The sequence below is a fragment of the Salarias fasciatus genome, chromosome 23, assembly GCF_902148845.1.
Source record: "Salarias fasciatus chromosome 23, fSalaFa1.1, whole genome shotgun sequence".
Lineage (NCBI taxonomy): Eukaryota > Metazoa > Chordata > Actinopteri > Blenniiformes > Blenniidae > Salarias > Salarias fasciatus.
The window spans coordinates 34,000,716-34,018,628 of NC_043766.1; the positions used below are offsets into that span (position 1 = coordinate 34,000,716).

At 43.1% G+C, this 17,913-nt stretch overlaps 1 protein-coding gene, 1 long non-coding RNA gene and 1 pseudogene across 2 annotated transcripts in view; 2 read left to right on the top strand and 1 right to left on the bottom strand.

Moving 5' to 3' along the window:
* si:ch73-60h1.1 (calcium/calmodulin-dependent protein kinase type IV) overlaps positions 1-2,058 on the top strand; it is a 30,808-nt gene extending 28,750 nt beyond the window's left edge. Inside the window, exon 11 of the mRNA XM_030083918.1 lies at positions 1,530-2,058. Within this exon, the coding sequence (XP_029939778.1) occupies positions 1,530-2,039 (510 nt within the window). The 3' untranslated portion in view covers positions 2,040-2,058. The remainder of the gene's footprint in view (positions 1-1,529) is intronic.
* Positions 1-3,103, top strand: part of LOC115382260 (uncharacterized) — a 425,955-nt gene extending 422,852 nt beyond the window's left edge. The window contains exon 3 of the long non-coding RNA XR_003930520.1: positions 3,044-3,103. This is a non-coding gene — a long non-coding RNA (uncharacterized LOC115382260). The remainder of the gene's footprint in view (positions 1-3,043) is intronic.
* A 7,210-nt stretch (positions 3,104-10,313) lies between these two features.
* Positions 10,314-17,913, bottom strand: part of LOC115382188 (NLR family CARD domain-containing protein 3-like) — a 58,439-nt pseudogene continuing 50,839 nt past the window's right edge.

Sequence of the window (17,913 nt, forward strand, 5' to 3'; positions counted from 1 at the left end):
ATAGCAAAAAAGAAGGGCACTAGAAATTTCCCACAATGCATCTCGAAATGTAGTGAGCATCGATGGTCCCTAGACAGCTCAATATTACCCATCGTGCATTGCAAATATCCAGCAAAAATGGCAGAAGAGCAGCAGCGCGAGCCGGGAATAATTTAATAATATTTTTTTAATTTAATTTTCTATGATTAGAAAGATGACAAGGAAAGTAAAGTGCAGAATAAGAACACATTAAAAAATACATATATATTACAAATGTTTTTGTGGAATTACGTCTTGGCGAGCCGGTGCATCTGGTTACCATGGTACTGGCCGGGGGTCACGTGATCAGCGCTGAGGGAAGAAGTAGGGAGCTGCGTGTCCGAATCGCCAAAGAATTCAGGGCACTCTAAAGTCCACTATGTAGTCCTGCACCATACAGTGATTGAGGGTTTAGGACATAGAGTGGACATTCGGACACAGTCTTGGAAAACATGCAGGGCTGCAGCGCTCCAGGGTCTGACACCCCTGTTTTAGAGATTCCTCAAGGTGGATCTACTGGTGTCTGGATGGTCTTAGAGGTATACAGTACATAGACCCACGAAAACGTGCATATGTACCACCATCTTGAGGATCCAGTGCATGATAATCTATGCTACCATGCTGTGCTCATGTATTTAAAGCTTCATGATGGGATCTTTATCTACGCAGATCAGTGGTAAGTCAGTCGTTTGAAGGGAGCGAGAGCTTGGACTGAATATCTATATAGATTACTCAGATATGCACGGATGAAGAGAAAGAATGACTTAAGTGACGTTTTTATGAGGTAGTCACAATAACAATGTTGGAAGTTCATAAAAGTCAATTGTTCATTTACTTGAACACTTGTCAGAGGGGCCCCTTGGGAATTATTACCTGGAGAACCAACACACTGTGACTGTCACTGCAAGTTGAGTTGTCTAAACTTGCCAAGTCCAGGAGAATATGGCCTGGGACCAGGACCAGGTCCAGGAGAATGTGGCCTAGGACCAGGACCAGGCCAGGAGGATATGGACTGGGACCAGGACCAGGCCCAGGAGGATCTGGACTGGGACCAGGACCAGGCCCAGGAGGATCTGGACTGGGACCAGGACCAGGCCCAGGAGGATCTGGACTGGGACCAGGACCAGGCCCAGGAGGATCTGGACTGGGACCAGGACCAGGCCCAGGAGGATCTGGACTGGGACCAGGACCAGGTCCAGAAGAATGTGGCCTAGGACCAGGACCAGGCCCAGGAGGATCTGGACTGGGACCAGGACCAGGCCCAGGAGGATCTGGACTGGCAGTCATGACACTCTGGAGGCTCATCTTGTCTATCTTCTGAGCATGTGCAGAGCTACTGTTTGCTACAGCTGTGATGCACATTCTCGGGAACAGCATTTCAGAAAAGGTGCATTTTCCCTCGTTTCCATGGAGACGGGAGTCAAAGCGTTCAATTCAGTGTCAAAAAGTGGCATTTTCAGTGACTCTGTGTGAATCGTGCTGTTACTAATCAATCATTTGTGTGCTGACAGGCTGCCATGAAGGCCGTGGTGGCCACCAGTCGCATGCACGAGGGCTCGCGGCGCCGCACCGATAGCTGTGACATCCCGGGATCGGGGACTTCCCGGCAGAGCAGCATGCAGCAGGATCCTCCCCCCGAGTCCACCAGCCCCGCCCGCTCAGACAAACAGGCCTCGCCCACAAGCACACAGCTGGTGCCGGAGGCCGCCGAGTCGAAGCCCGCCGACCAGAGCGCCGTCGGCCAGTCGCCTCCACGCAGCCCCAAACCCCCCAGCTGCGAGGTCTCGCCCACCGGCCCCGCCCCCGTCAGACCACCGCTGCGTGCCGACGGGCTGCGACAGGCATCCGTCATCCCCAAGACCATGTTGGTCCAACCTCGGCTGCCACAGAAGAGCTGCTCTGTCATCGAGCCCGCCCCCAGGGCGGAGCCGGCGCTGGCCACGCCTCCGAGCCCCAACAACCTCACCAACGGCTTCCTGCCGGGGGTGGAGCCTGCCAGCAAGACCAACAACTGCCAATGATCAGGATGACAGCGCTCCAGTCTGGATCACGTCATCTGGTACTTGGCTATGGGAGTGGCAAAATGACTGTGTGCCTGTGTGTACCAGTGTGTACATGTCGAGACCTCGCTAACTCCACAACATTTCAAGTGAAAACACATTGCTGTTTCATTTCTGTCTCCAAGAATTTTAAATCGACTCATTTTGAAACCTCTGTCTGTTTACACTGAAAAGGCAAAAATGATGAAAAGCATGTAGTTCTCACATTGGGCCACTAGTGGGCGCTGTTGGTTGATTTTGTAATGAAAACAGACGTGTGTCTAGAGAACAGTGAACATTAACAATGGGGAGAACATGGACATTCCTATGGATATGGACAGACCACCCAGTCACAGTGCTATAGTGGTGTCTGTCAACTAGAAAACCACCAGGTCCAGGAGAATCTGGACTGGGATCAGGACCAGGACCAGGTCCAGGACCAGAAGGATATGGACTGAGAGTAGGGGTATGCCCATTGAGTTGGTGGATATTGGATTAGGGTTCATATTTGCGATTTTTGGTTGGATATCAGGAAATCCTCACTAATGGAAATTCAAATGTAGATTCTCAAAATCTTTTATTTCTTCTTCTTCTTCTTCTTCTTCTTTTTGTTTTATATTTGTAATATAGCAAAAGCAATGAAATTATCAGAACATGGAAAGTATCAGGATTGGCTGCGACTCAAATCTGAAAAACCGGACCGGTATCAGGGGCCAAGAAGTGTGATCAGGTCTTCCCTGTCCTGGAGTCGTGCCACTCTGGAGTTGTTGTTATTGTTCATCTACTGAGCACGTGCAGAAGAACTCTCTACTGCAGCGTGTGCAGTAGCACCATTTCAAAAAAGCTGCACCGTGTTCAAAACGTCCTACTTTGGGAGCCGTCGTCAGGAAGTTGTGCTCTCAGTGGCTCAGAGCAGCGTTCTCGTGTAAACGGACACTCAAGACAGCGAAAGTTTTGTTTTCACTTGAAAATGTTGAGTAAATGAGGCCCGAGGCTTGTGTCTGTTCTTCTGCCTTGATCGACACTTGCTCTGGCAGGACAGTAAAAAACTTTTTTTACATAACCAACACGCACACACACATCATTTTGCGACTGTTCTAGCCACACTTTCTGGACTCCAGAAACAACACGTCCATAGAATCCTGCCATAAGATTCCTCGTCCGCAGCTTCCAGCTCTGGAGCCAACATGCTGACAAACTTCCCCCTGGAGGGTTTCTGAATGTTTTGTGCAGATGGAAAGACGTCCAGCTTGTAAGTTTCAGAAGCTGGTGGTATTAAAAGACAAGAACAGACACATTTGATCCACATCAGCTCTGATGTGACTTCAGAAAAGGAGATGGTGATTGCCCGGATGTCGCAGGTTCTCTGCTGGAAGGCGAGGCTTCATCGTGGATGAAAACGTGTGCCGTCATTTCAGGACAAGTCAACCCTTTAACATCCCGCCGAGCCCAGCAGTACGGCGCGTTTTCACGTCGCTGAAGAATTTCTGTGACTAGATCGGTGAATGCACACCAAGGAGGCAACAAAATGTAAATACCAAGAATTAAATGCACTACTAAAATTTAAAGCAACTTTATTTGCCAGTTGATATATCTTTACGTGTTAAAAAAATGAATATGCTTTTCCCAATGTTTTGACCAGAGGATTTTTTTTAATGTATGGAACAATTAAAGGGGTAAATATCTGGGAAGGGGTAAAACAACCAAAACGTGAAATACAATGCGAGGACTAAACGTACCAAAAATACAGCATTTATGAAATTTGCACTTGATTCAGCTTCAGCTTTCAACAACCGATAAAACTATTTTAATCTTATTCAGTCTCAAAGTACAAGTTAGTTTTCTTTTTTGTTGTCAGATGATATTAAATGATGAACAGATTTTTACTTTTGGTTTTTTTTTTTCATGTTGAACTCTTGTTCAGTTAAATATCTCCAGATATCTCCAGCTGTGAAACAGTCTTCTTCTACACTGATGAAGTCTGGACAGGTGTTAGCTTAGCATTAGTTTTGAGACTGAAAACACAGGGATACTGCTAAGGTTTAAACCTTCCTGTTATTTTACAGGTCACATTGAACCATTTCAGAGGTTAAATAAGCCTAATAATAGTAACAATAATAACCCTGAAAGAAGTTTTCTTCTGCACTTCATTAGCAGACTGAAGCAGGCAGGTAACTTGCTGCCACACACTGGCACACCAGTCAAGTTCACATGTCAACATGAGAACTTGATTGAAGGTGCCAAAGCATTTTCAACAAGTTGTGTTTCCATGGAGACGGAGTTGGGTCATCTTCAAAAAGTTCCACCTTGGGGGCCATTTTCAAAAAGTTGCACTTTCAGTGGCTCCAGATTGCCATTTTCACTTGAATATGTTGTCATGTAACCAGACGCCCAAGACGCTACAGCAGTTGTCCGTTTCCGTGGAAAAACGTTGTGGTGTAATCAGACTACTGCGGTTCGCCTGTGAAGAGTTGGATGTGGAGTTAAACTGTGTTTTCACACTCATCAGCTTTGCTCGGGTCCAAACCAACTCCACTTCTGAGACTGGAAAAACCGAACTTTCAGGCCCGATGAGAGACAAACAGGAGGTTTGGATTCCTCTCCAGGTTCTGAAGACGAACTTGTCTGTGAGCTTTCAGGACACAGCTATCTGATTGTATTTTACTAACTTTTTCTGGAGTGGGCGGAGGCTCTGACAGCGTCGCCTCTCTCTGGACTTTCTTCTTCTTCTGCATCCCTTCTCGTTTTGCTTGAGGCTTTCAAACTCCCCAGGAGAAATGGGACCTTTCTGCCTCTCGATGAGCTCTTTTTAAAGCCCTTTCTACTATCTTTCCGTCGACCCGCGCTGACTCTGACACAGCTGTATGAGTAACTAGTGCTTAGGTATGTAGCTTGTTGTGTTTGTGAGCTTGTAGTGACTTGTGTCGTTTACACTTTCACCAGGGCTGGCCACGCTCTCCTGTTTGCACTGTACATGCTGTAGTTTGGTTTTTAGACCAGTTAGCACTCACACCTTTTACTGCTCCAACCCAGAGACACTTTGGAGACACGTCCTGTCCTCAAGCCCCTGAGAAGACACAGAAATCCGACCTTTGCCGAAAAAAAAACAAGCTTTCTAATCTGATCCGAAACCACACGCTCTACCTCTTTTTGTACAGGGGCTTCCAAAATCAAAGGCAGAGGGGGGAGATATTGACATGAGTCATAAACGAAGCTACACTGGCTGAGACAGTCCAAAAGCAACAGCAGAATGAAGAAACATACAGGACATCACCCCAGCGCCAGCATCTTGATAGTCTGAGTTATTTGAGCATGTTTTTTCCAAGTCATCACTCCAGAACTTTCTGCCTTGGGCAGAGGGCGCCAAACCCTGGTCCTGCATTAGTTCTCCCCCTGTCTCAATACACCTGGACGTAATGATTCTGTCCTCAACAAGCACCTCGCAAAGCCCAGTGATGAATGAGTGTTAATGCACACAGGTGTGTTTGAGCAGGACAGGGACTCTGCAGGAACCGGCTTGGCCTAGGGTTACCATGCCAGGAGCGAATTGACCTGGAGGTCTCAAAACCATGTGAGACTTTTCACCACAACAAGACTGGTAACTGGGAAGTGGTTGATGGAGCTCCACACTCGTCCCAGAATCTAAATCAAATACCTGCTTCTTCGCATTAGACACCAGTTCATCTCTTTGAGGTTCACCAGGCTGGAGACATCATATCTTTCATGTAGTTCTAGGACCAGTTCCTGCAGAGGTTAGGTAAGTTGAGCACAGGAATATCTTGAATTCTTTGTGTTCCATACTAGCAGTGAAACACTGTGTCCACTGAGTAGAAGAGAAAATGGAAAAAACTTCCATCTCATGTTTGTATTTTTCAGGAAAAGAGCGCCCGTCAGGCGAGCTGATGCCCGAGGTTAGCTGTTTCTTAGATGCAGGCTGATCAAGAGGAAGACAGCTTTCAGGGGCTTTTTGGTCTGTCGCTGCCACTGGAGTTTTCTGAAAAGAAAACATATTTACCCCTGAGAACGAACCCTTCTTTTTTGACATCTGTGGGCTTTAATATGCCTTCACCTGCTTTATTAAAACACACCGTTGTATTAAGTTTACCGATTCCGGGTGGCGCCATATCAACGCATTGTGAGTCGATGCAAAGCATCAACTGGAAATGTTGCCTATAAGTGTATAGAAAATATCAACATTGTACAGTCACTGACGTCTTCGATCTGAGCGCAGCTATTCTAGAGGTGTGAAGAGAGAAATAGAAGAGCTCACACCTGTTCTCTGTCAAACTACAGGAAATAATTTACAAAACTGAGAAATGTTTGACTGGAGTTAGAATTGTTTTCCCACAATGTCAAAAAGTTTTTTTTTTTCAGTATCTCTGAACACAGATGTTGTTGTAAAAGGACCAACAAAAAAACAAGACAAATTCTACGTTTTCATTTTAACATGCTGTCATGTAAATTAACCCTGAAAATGGAAGGAAAATCTTCTATTTTTCACTTGAAAGCTGTTAACAGACCCCAGAACACAATGAAAGTTTCCTGTTTTCACTGGATAATTTAGTTGAGTAAACAGCCCCAAAACCTCTACGAATGTTCACCATTTTCAAATGAAAATGTTGCATAAATGGAGACCCAAAATACTATAAAGGGTGTCTACTTTCCCTTGAAAACATTGGATAAATGGACCCCAAAAACTCTCCAAAAGTTTTCTGTTTTCACCTGAAAACTGTATAAGCAGACCCCAAGGTTTGCTCTTTACACTTGAAAGTCTTGCTGTATAAACAAAACCTCTAAACGCAAATAAAATTCTCCATTTTCATTTGAGAATGTCATGTAAATCGACACCCAAAGCACGTTGAAATTTGTGCACGAAGACAGCTGTGGACTCTTCTCCAGGCTTTCAGCAGCCTTCATTGCAGCTTCTGGACGTGAAGAGAGGAGCTGCCTCACAGCACAGAGCGTTATAATGGCGCCAAATCGAGGCGAAAATTAACGTGTGCGTGTGTTTTTAATAAAGCGTTTGATGGAAGCGTGTAGCCTGTCTATAAACCCAGCGTTTCAATCTGAGGTTTTCCATTTCAAAGAGGAACCAAACTAACAAACATCCGGAAAACTTTTTCTTTCATGTCAGTTGTTCAAGGGTTTATAAATAATCACCTTTCATGATAAACAGAATCACTCCAATCTATTTTAGAGATAAACTACTCACATTTAATTTCATTGGGTTTGTTACAGACGAGGGGATTCTGGTTTTGAGGGTTAGGTTGGGGTAAAGATAAGAACATGGGAGACAAACATAAGGCCCATGGGCCAAAACCGGGACACAAGAAGGTCCAGTACAACTTCCCAAACCACTGAGAAAATTGTGAACATTTCAAAGAAAATACTGATTTAAAGAAAGAAAAAAAAAAACAGATTTCTTAAGGATAGAGGAGGCACCGCTGAGAGCCGAGCTGAGATATTGATGATTCTAATGAAAAGCCATGAGAGCTGCTAAACAGGCATTAGCCTCAAAGCCATGCTGTCAGACTGTAAAGTTTTTCTTTGTTGTATTGCAGAGCAAACCTGATGAAAATATCTATAGTTTCACAAAACCAAACAAATACCATCAAAAATAACTATGATCACAACATGGGGCCATTTTAAAGGAACCTTCTTGTGCGAAATATGGTTTAATGTCCAAAAAAACCTCTCCGAGCTGTTGGATTATTGATGTTTATTATCGGCGTTTAACTCACTTTGTTGAAAGCAGTCTGTTTGAAAGCAACGAGGCAGCTAGCTTTAATAGCAGCATCAAGTGTTTGTTGAAGAAATTTGTAAAAAAAACAAACAAAAAAAAAAACCAATGTTTTCTTTGAAAGTTCTGACTAGATTTTCAGTCTCTTGCAGGGTTGGTTTTGGCCCACAGGCCCTATGTTTGAAACCCCGACATGACTCTCGTTTCACCACTTGAGCTATGCGCCACAACGAAGAAAACCTGCTAAATTTAAAGGTTGCCAAGGCAGTATTTTACTGGCCTGGCCCTCTGAAGATGATGGTGGATTTGTCCACTAAATCAAGATGTAGGAGTTACAGAAACTGGCTCCCCTGGAGTTTCCAGCCTCTCTCTGTATTTGGTTTTCCTCTCTTCAGGCAGGCAGGTTTTGACGACACGTCTCTGACGTGTTTAGACAGTGTTCTTCATGATGAACATTCAGGCACGATGTTTCCAAAGAAGACCAGTGGAAACACTTAAAATGAACACTGTCAAAAAATCTGCCTGCTTCAAGACAAACACGCAAAATGCTTTTGAAAACATTGAGGGTGTACTGAATTCAATTGGACAAACAAGTATTCGTTGTTTACTCATCGAAAACGGCAGTCGTGCCATGATGCTGCCACCACCGTGCTTCACCCATCCAACAACAGTAGCTTCAATCTAATCTCTTGTTTTCTTATTTTTTTCCCTTTATCCCTTTTATTTCTGTTCTTTTATACCCTCTTTTTTTTCCCTTCTCCCGGAAAATCAGACATCTGGAGAGTTTCTGCCATTCTGTGCTTTGGTTCCTCTTTAGACGTCTCCCCTCTCGTCCGATGTGTCCGAGCTTTGTAACTTCTTGCCAAATGGATCATACTGCATACGTAGCCGTCATGGTGAAAGCATGTAACTGTATATTTGATTTACATCTATACTCTTCTGTAAAAACATGAATATTTTGCTTCTATTTATCTCGGCCTGTTGGGGAATCGGGGGCGGGGCTTGAGGTGGGTGGCGCTAATCTTTAAATGATGTTTGTTTTGTGTTTGATAAGTAAACTTGTATCTTTTTCTCTTTTTTATTTTTTGGACATATAACGTGAAGGTTTACCAGTGTGGGCTGCTGCACATGTATCTTTGCATGTCTCATCTGACTTCCTTTGATCATATCAGATTAAAGATCCTGAAGCAGAGCCCAGAGTTCCAGTGGATCCGGGATGCGTCCCAGTTCAGTCTGAATGAAAATTTACTGCAGAATGTTGGACTTTCACATCACATGTACAGTAAAGTTTAGTAGATAGAAATCATTCACGGCTCTTGTGTTTTGTTTTCTAAACCTTTAAGCAGAGGTGGGACCAAGTCCTTGTTTTGCAGGTCAAAGTCGAGTCTCAAGTCTTTGCACTCGAGTCTCAAGTCTTTACACTCGAGTCCCGAGTCCTTACAGTCGAGTCCCGAGTCGAGTCCCGAGTCCAGTCCAAGTCCTAAACTTTTGTCCTCAAGTCCTAAACAAGTCATTAAAAAAAAAAAACAACAACTGTGGAGGTACTGATAAGGACATTTTTGACTGAGATATCGATACTGTTTTTGAGATGCGAGCTTGTAGATTGGGTATTTTCACCATATCTGTCAAACACAACCAAGTGAAACAAATGTGATGCCCCACTCCAACAATTCCAGACATTTGAAGACATTTTCACGCCTTGAATTACATTTTTAAAAAATGAAAAATTGCAAGGATGATTTTAGTTTTCAGTGATTCAAGAAATCCAGAATGAATAAAATTGATGGAGGCTGAGGCGGGGCGCGCCAACAGGCAAACCAGGCATTTTCCTGGGACCCCGGCTTTTAGGTACTTCACATGTCGGGGCCCAATGAATTTCTTGCTTGGAGCCCCCAAGGACCCTTGCCCCGCCACTGTGAGTAAATAACTATATAACAAGGTTAAAGCATACAAAAAGTGAATTTTGCATGATACAGCCCCTTTAAGTATTGCAATTACAGAATTTGTGGATTCTGCTGAAAGCAGATAATGTTTTTGTTACTGCATTCTGAGGTTGTTAAAGTAGATCTCATGTATGATTTTTGGGATTGAAGGTCAGAGATCCACAGCAGAAACTTCACGCTTCCTTCGACACGGCTGAGGCCATCTTTAACATTCAGTGAAATTCTCGATGTAATCTACTTAAGCTGCCTGTTAGTCAGCCCGGATACTTCTCATTCACGTCTTTGTTCCCTTTTGAGGCTCAGTGATAAATTGCTACAGGTTTTCAAAATAGTGGAAGTATTATAGCTGCTTCAAGTTACACATTACCCTGAACAGCACACTTTAGGGATCATTCCTCCCTCTGATCATGTGGGACTGTTGGGTGTTTTTCTGTGAAAGTACAATGGGGCGGTTTATTTTAAAATGTGCTTGAAGCAAGACAGTTTTCTGCCTGATCCAACATTCAGTTTTTACAAACACCTGCATGACTTCATACATCTAAAGACATCAGAAACAGAGACTTCACATTATGAAAGTAGAAAAACTTTATTTTCAATTAATTTTCTGTCTTCTTTCATCTCCCAGGTGCTTCAGCGGCGTCACTCCCTCCCTCAGCAGCCTTCTTCTGTGGCGCTTTCTTCTTGTCTGAAGCAGACGGTGTGTCTGCAACTTTTTCAGGCTTTGGCTTCTTCGCTGGAACTTTTGAAATGGAACAGTTTCATCTTCTGATTTGGTGGAACTCGAGTCCTAAAAGACAGACAAGCCACACAGATTTTTAAGTACAATTGAGACAAACTTCATTAATCTGATCTATTCCCAGGAAAAAAAAGTGTAGTAAAATGAAGTGGTAAAGCATTGAAACTATACCTCCTTTCTTGGGTTTGTTTTTCTTTGGCAGCTTTTGGGGCCTTCTTCACATATGGGTAAGTGCCCTCTGATTTGTACTTGTTGGCTTCAGGGCCTAGCTGAAAGACACGAAAGATAAAAAGCAGATATTTAAGTAGAAGTTACACCCCTCTGGAAGTAGCAACAGATAAGACAGCTTACCCTAAACTTCCCAGTGGCTCCTGCAGGGACGGTGGAGTTGGCAGGCCTCACTAAAGTGCCATTTTCAAGGCCTTTCTTTATGCTGTTGCGCACCAAGTGCTTCAGCCAGACCGGGTCCCCTGAGGGGTACGCCTGCTTGATGTAACTCTGAATTGCTTGGGAGGAAACACCTTTGCCCGAGTCCAGCGTTTTAATTGCCTCTTTGATCATGACCGCTGTGGAGGGATGAGCCGGAGGTCTGTGCGCTGCTGCAGCATCTAAAAGAAAAACATTCTGTGAGGTTAAAAGTCTACAAACACTGCAGAGCTTCATATAATCACCCTGGTTGATCATCATTTACCTGATTTTTCTCTTTCTTCTGTGCACCAGTTCTGGGAGGCTTCGGCTCTTCTTCAGTCTGCTGGTTTCTTTTTGGGAGGCATAACATTAAACAACACCCCAAGTGGAGCCAAACAGCGATCTGCAGGAGTTGCTGTGCCACACTGCCTTTTAAGCCGTCTGGTGGAGCGAGACCAGCTGAATCCCATCAGGTGTGACGCATCAGGAGTTGTGAGTGGCAGCCAATAGGGACGCAGCCCTGAGACCAGCTTCCACTGAGGTGCTGTTTGAGAAAGGAAAGAAACTGAAAGGTACCAATGTCTATATAAATGATCACTTGACCAAAAAAAAAATGCTGAGATTGCAAAAGAAGCAAGACTGCTTAGAAAACAAAATCACATAGTTGCAACATGGATTTGGAACTGCAAAATATGGATAAAGCAAAAAGAAGGAACAAATGCTGTGCAAGTAAAAGGCACATAAAGGATCTTACAAAGTACAAACAATCATAATATAACTGTTTGTCAAGAAAAGTTGCATTTGTAATGACCTCAAAACACAGCAAGATGTAACTGATAAACAATCAAACTAAAACCATACACATAACACATGGATCAGGAAAACAAAATATATGACATAGACACAAGAGTAGATGAAAATGTATTTAACATTACAAATAAATGTGAATACTATAACGAAGAGGCTCTTAACACAGCAAAAAGTGAAGATAATACGCTATCCATTATACATCTAAATGCTCGAAGCATGTACAATACATTTTCAGGAATTCAAGACTACTTCAATGGGTTTAAAAGGAAATTCAGTATTGTTGCAATAACGGAAACATGGCTTAAAGACGATATGATGACCGAGTTTCAAATGGAGGGTTATTCCCTCTTCTCACTAAACAGGAAACACAAAAGAGGAGGAGGAGTTGCACTGTACATCACTACAAAGTTAAAATCAAAAATTATTAAAGAGATGACAGTATTAGAGGATGAAATAGAAAAGATAACAGTGGAAATAATGTCTACTACAGAAAAAAATATTTTGGTAAGTTGTGTTTATAGACCACCTGAGTCAGATATGCAATTATTCATTGATAAAATGACTGCACATTTGGAAAGGACACAAAACAAGAAACAAGTCATATGTGGAGATTTTGATATAAATTTTGAAAATGTGAAGGACTGAAGAACAACAGGTTTCCTAAATTCAATGAACAGTTTGGGTCTCTTTCCATTAATAACAAGACCAACGAGAAAAACAACACACAGTGCCACTACAATTGATAACTTCCTAACAAATGTAGAGGATATTATAGTAAGAAGACTCTTAACGACTGATATTAGTGATCATTTGCCTATCTTTACAGTACTGAAATACAATCATAAAGTGGTACACAATAACACAGTCAAAAAATTAGAAATAGATCATTAAAGGCACTGGGGGAACTCAATGATGATCTCAATGAACAGAAATGGGAAACAGTGTATGTAGAGGATGTCAACTTGGCTTACAATTCCCTCATAGAAACTGTGACAAGGTTGTATAATTAACAACTGCAAAGAAATATGTCATAGGGACAAAATAAGAGATCAACCATGGATAACAAAAGGGATAAAAAAATGCTTGCAAAAAGAAAAATAATTTATGCAGACACAAAAGAGGCAGAAATGCGTTACTGTCATGCCCACTCTGCCACTCGGGACTGGGTCTGCCTTGCTGCTCTTTCTCTCCTCTTTCCTGCAGGTGAGCAGGCTGTGTGGGCGGCTCATCAGCTTACTGGAGTCACCTGTCCGGAGAGTGGCCTCGGCTGTTTCACCTGTGCTGCTCCCGACTGAAGCTGGCTGCTGTCCTCTCTCCGATGCTGGGTCGCTGCCCTCCTTGAGTCACGTCTGTTATTTCCTCGCCCGCCACCTGCTCACCTGGCTGCCCTGGAGCTCAGGACCCCGCCCGGACTCGTCTCCTGGACTGTTCCCCGCCAGGCAGCTAGAATCTCCGTGCCGCCCACGGCTGCTGGGAAGCAGCACCCGCCGCAGGCCTGTCCTTCGCTTCTGGCGGGAGCTACACCACGTCTCTCCGCCCTCGGACTCGGCCCCAGACCTGTCCAATTAATAAACCAGTTAAATCCAGGCTTCTGGTGGTGGTTTGCTTTTCTGCACCTGAGCCTCCGTTACACGCCCCGTAACAGTTACAATATAAAAATAAATTACTGTAGATCATCAGAAACCGGAAAATAGATTACTATAGTGAAAAATTAGATGAAAACAATAACAATACAAAGGCAACATGGGAAATAAATAGTGTCACAAAGGGTAATAAAGTTAAAGGTGGAATACAACATTTTCTCGAAAAGACGAAGCCCCACGTCTGTTACTCACTTTTTGAACAACGCGCATGCGCCAGACCATCCGCCCGGCTCTCCTGCTTCTCCCAGAAAACGCGGAAGTGTACGAGCGCGATCTCCTCTTCTCCGGCGTGCACGGCTCTGTACAGTTTCTGCGATCCGCCTCGCTCATAAATAAAGCTTTTTTTTTCTCCGAAACAGCTACAGTTTCATTATGTCAGACTCGCCATCGGTAAGTACGAGCTCAGAAGCTCACCGGCTACATAAACACTCTGAATGCGCATGCGCAAAAGGGAGAAGCTGATTGGGCGCCAGCACGGAGAACCGCCTTACGAAAGCAGCTCGTCAGAATGATTGACAAACAGACCCACCAATTATTTAGGTGATCCACCCGGAAATCAAAATGTTGTATTACACCTTTAAGAATATGTACCCTGAATATTTTACAAAGGAAGATCTTGAAATAACAGCACCAAAGAAAATTGTTGACGAGTTTAGTAAATATTTTGTAAGTGTGGGGACTACGATTGCCAAAAAAATTCCACAAACAACAAATATAAGGGAAAACGTGGAGATTGATAACGTGAAAAGTATTTTTCTCGTGAATGTGGAAAAAGATGAGATAAGGAAAATCGTGAAGAACTTTGGGAACAAAAGATCAGCAGACTATGAGGGATTAGACATGGCGATTATAAAGAATATTATTGAGTCAGTCATTGAACCATTCACATACATTTGTAATCTTTCTTTAAAAACTGTAACTTTTCCTGAAAAAATGAAAATAGCCAAAGTTGTTCCTCTCTTTAAAAATGGGGATAAACACAAATTCTCAAATTACAGGCCAGTGTCACTGCTTCCACAATTTTCAAAAATTTTAGAAAATATCTTTGCATCAAGAAACAACAAATTCATACACAAGGAAAATCTCTTAATTAATAATCAGTACAGTTTTAGGGCAAATCACTCAACAGCAATGGCAATAATGAAATTAACAGAGAAAATAGCAAGAGAAATTGACAAAAAAAAATTTGTAAGTATATTCATTGACTTACAAAAAGCTTTCGACAATAAACCACTCACGGTTGCTCTGGAAACTTGAAAAATATGGGATTAGAGGAATTGCTCATAAATAGATGGCGCGACAGTAGCTCAGTTGGTAGAGCGGGTCGTCTTATAACTGGAAGTTTGGTGGTTCGATCGCCGCTCCTGCAGGTGTAAAACTGTAGTTGTGTCCTTGGGCAAGACACTTCACCCACCTTGCCTAGTATGAAAGTTGTGAGAGTGAATGGTTGGTGGTGGTCGGAGGGGCCGATGGCGCAGACTGACAGCCTCGCTTCCGTCAGTCTGCCCCAGGGCAGCTGTGGCTACAGTCGTAGCTTACCACAACCCAGTATGGTGTGAAAGGGTTGATGTGATATTGCAGTGTGAAGCGCTTTGGGCTCTGTCATGCAGGGTAAAAAGCGCTATACAAGTGTAGTCCATTTACCATAGATAACTAGTTATTTCTGACAGGATCACTTTGTCAAAATTTATTGCAATCAGAGAGCAGGAGAAAGGAATTACAACAGCTGCAAGATGACAATATAAATACAACATCTTGAATAGAACATGATGATTACATGCCTGAAAATGAAGACTAGAGGAAATTCGAGCTTAACGTGGCCAATTTTAACTTTGGCGGTGTGGCTCTGTTCTTGGACCTCCCTCCACTTCCCCACGTCTGTGGGAAAACCCTGAGGCAGGGAGAGCACACTTCCCCACCTTCCAAGTGCCTACTTGGATGAGCCTGAGGGAGGGAGAACGGCTGCAAAACCCCCGGAGCAGAGCAAGAGCAAATGATGACGAGGGAAGACAACACCAGGGGGAGCTGGGGAGGCGGTGGGAACGAGCAGCGTGCAGATGACGGCCAGACACTCAGGTAGACTGGGGTGGTTTAGATCAGCTGATCTGGCTGGGAGGGGACCGATCACCTGACGTGAGGCAGTAAGGCCGCCCCTGAGCATGGGAGCTCGGCCAGCAGCTTGACTCCGTGCCTGTCAGAACTAACGCTGTGCTCCATTTAGAAAAGAGGGTGTGTCATGAATTTTTATTTAAAAAATTTGCTAGGCCAGTTGCGATGGAAAAAACCCACAAACATATTTTCCGGAAAAATCTTAAAATCTTCAGTTGGTTCTTGAAGTCTTCAATCATGGAAAAATCAGGCAGAGTCGGAGTCAGAATGCAAAATAGATAGCTTTATTACTAAAACCCCCAGCAACCAGCGAGACCGTCTGGAACTGGCGCAACGACCGCTTTCAGCCCCATCCTTTTACGCTATTTTCTGGGAGTATGTTGTCTGACTCTTCATCAAGACATGCCGTAAAACACTCCGTAACACTCCATGGTGACTATAGGCATCTAAAAGCAAAACACTTCGTCACTTCCCTCTCCCCCCCCTTGCAAAGGTGCCTGTCCGTGACCTCTTCTGAGTCCTTGTCAGGATCCATTAATTCTACATCCATCCTTTGCGAATGTCAGATGTTGTTCAACAATACACATAGTGTTACATTCCTTGTCAAATGAGATCACATTGTACATTGTGATCATAGGGAGAGTAACTGATAGGACAAAAATATTTTAAAGGTGAAGTGATTCTTTAACAGTAAACTTTAACAGTGAAACATATGCACAGCAGGACGCCAATACCAAAAACATCCTGTAAGGATAAACAAAAAAGTGCTAATAATTCTTTCAGAACATGTGAAATACAGTCCAGTGTGCCTTGTAAACATTCCTCAGTACTTAAACTTAAAAATTACTTTTCTTCTTTCAATTACTCACTCCCCTCCATGTGTTAAGGGTGATTGATTTTTTGTTAACCACTTTGTAATTTTTGTAAGCAAACGAAATAATTCTCGGGTGACTCATTATTATAAAGCTTTCAGCCTGGTCAGTGATACTTTTTTTAATTATATATAAAAAGCTGAGAAGCTGATATGACAGGCTAATGATAGAAAGTAGAAATCAAAAGCTGAAATTTATCCAAGCATTTCCTCAATGAGACTTCGTCTAAACAATTGCTTTCCTCTCTCTAGAATATTCGTCTGTTTATTCACTGACATTTTCAGATTCTTTGACTCTTTCAGCCATGCCAGCATGCTGACAACTCACCATCTATATATATATATATATATATATATATATATATATATATATATATATATATATATATACATATATTTTGTGTGTGTGTGTGTGTATATATGTGTGTGTGTATACACATATATATGTATATATGTGTATATGTATGTGTATATATATATATATATATATATATATATATATATATATATGTATATATATATATATATATATACATATGTATATATATGTATATATATGTATATATATATAGAGCGACTTAGCACCTCGCCAAAAATGTCTTTCTTCTCCAACCTCAGGGGTGCAGTGACATCCATTTTTTTTAAACTACTTTGTAATTTTTGTAAGCAAAGGAAATACCGGTACATCTCGGTACACTCATGCTGGGGCCATATCCACTTCGTCCGGTGGCGAGGGGCGCCGGTGGGAGCGCTTCTTTTGTCCGCCTACACAGCGAGCTGCGGGCGGCGTGAGTTCACTTCCGCATTAGTGTGAGTGCTCGTCTTCACACCAGCGCATTCCAGACCGGCAGTGTTGAAGAAACCAGTTTATTAAAAATAATCGTGGCCTACCTGTTGTGTTGTTTGGAATGCGCCTGGAATGCGCGGGAGTGGAAACGGGCACTCCCGCCAATGTGGAAGTGGACTAATGCCACCCGCAACTCGCGGTGTAGGTGGACACAACAAGCACTCCTATCGCCGGCGCCGCTCGCCACCGGCCGCCACTAACAGCTGGCGTCACTGCGATCCCATAAAATGAAGCGATAAAAAATAAAAATGATTCATACATCACACTTTTAAAATTACTATTATGACTTGACATGACTCATCGAGTCAAAGGGTTCGAGTCAAGTCCAAGTCTCGAGTCACTGAGCTTGGAGTCCAAGCAAGTCCAAGTCTTTTTTTGAATTCATCAAGTCGAGTCAAAAAGTCATATAATTGTGACTCGAGTCCGAGTTGAGTCCGAGTCTCGAGTCCAAGTATCCCATATCTGCCTTTAAGGTCAGCAGGTCACATTCGGAGGGCAGCTTTAAGGTCAGTCTCTTACTAATCGGTCCTGGGACTGGATTCTGTTTGCCTGGAACTAAGATTCTGCTCTCTTACTGGCGTGTTTGGGATTGTTGTCTTGTTGAAGCTTCATTTCAATACCATGTCCTCTTAAACATGAACCAACATGACCTCTTCAAGTGTTTCGATACATGCAAACTGATCCATGACCCCTGGTGTGTGATAAACAGACCCCACACAGTGGTAATAGAAACAAACCCTTATCATGAT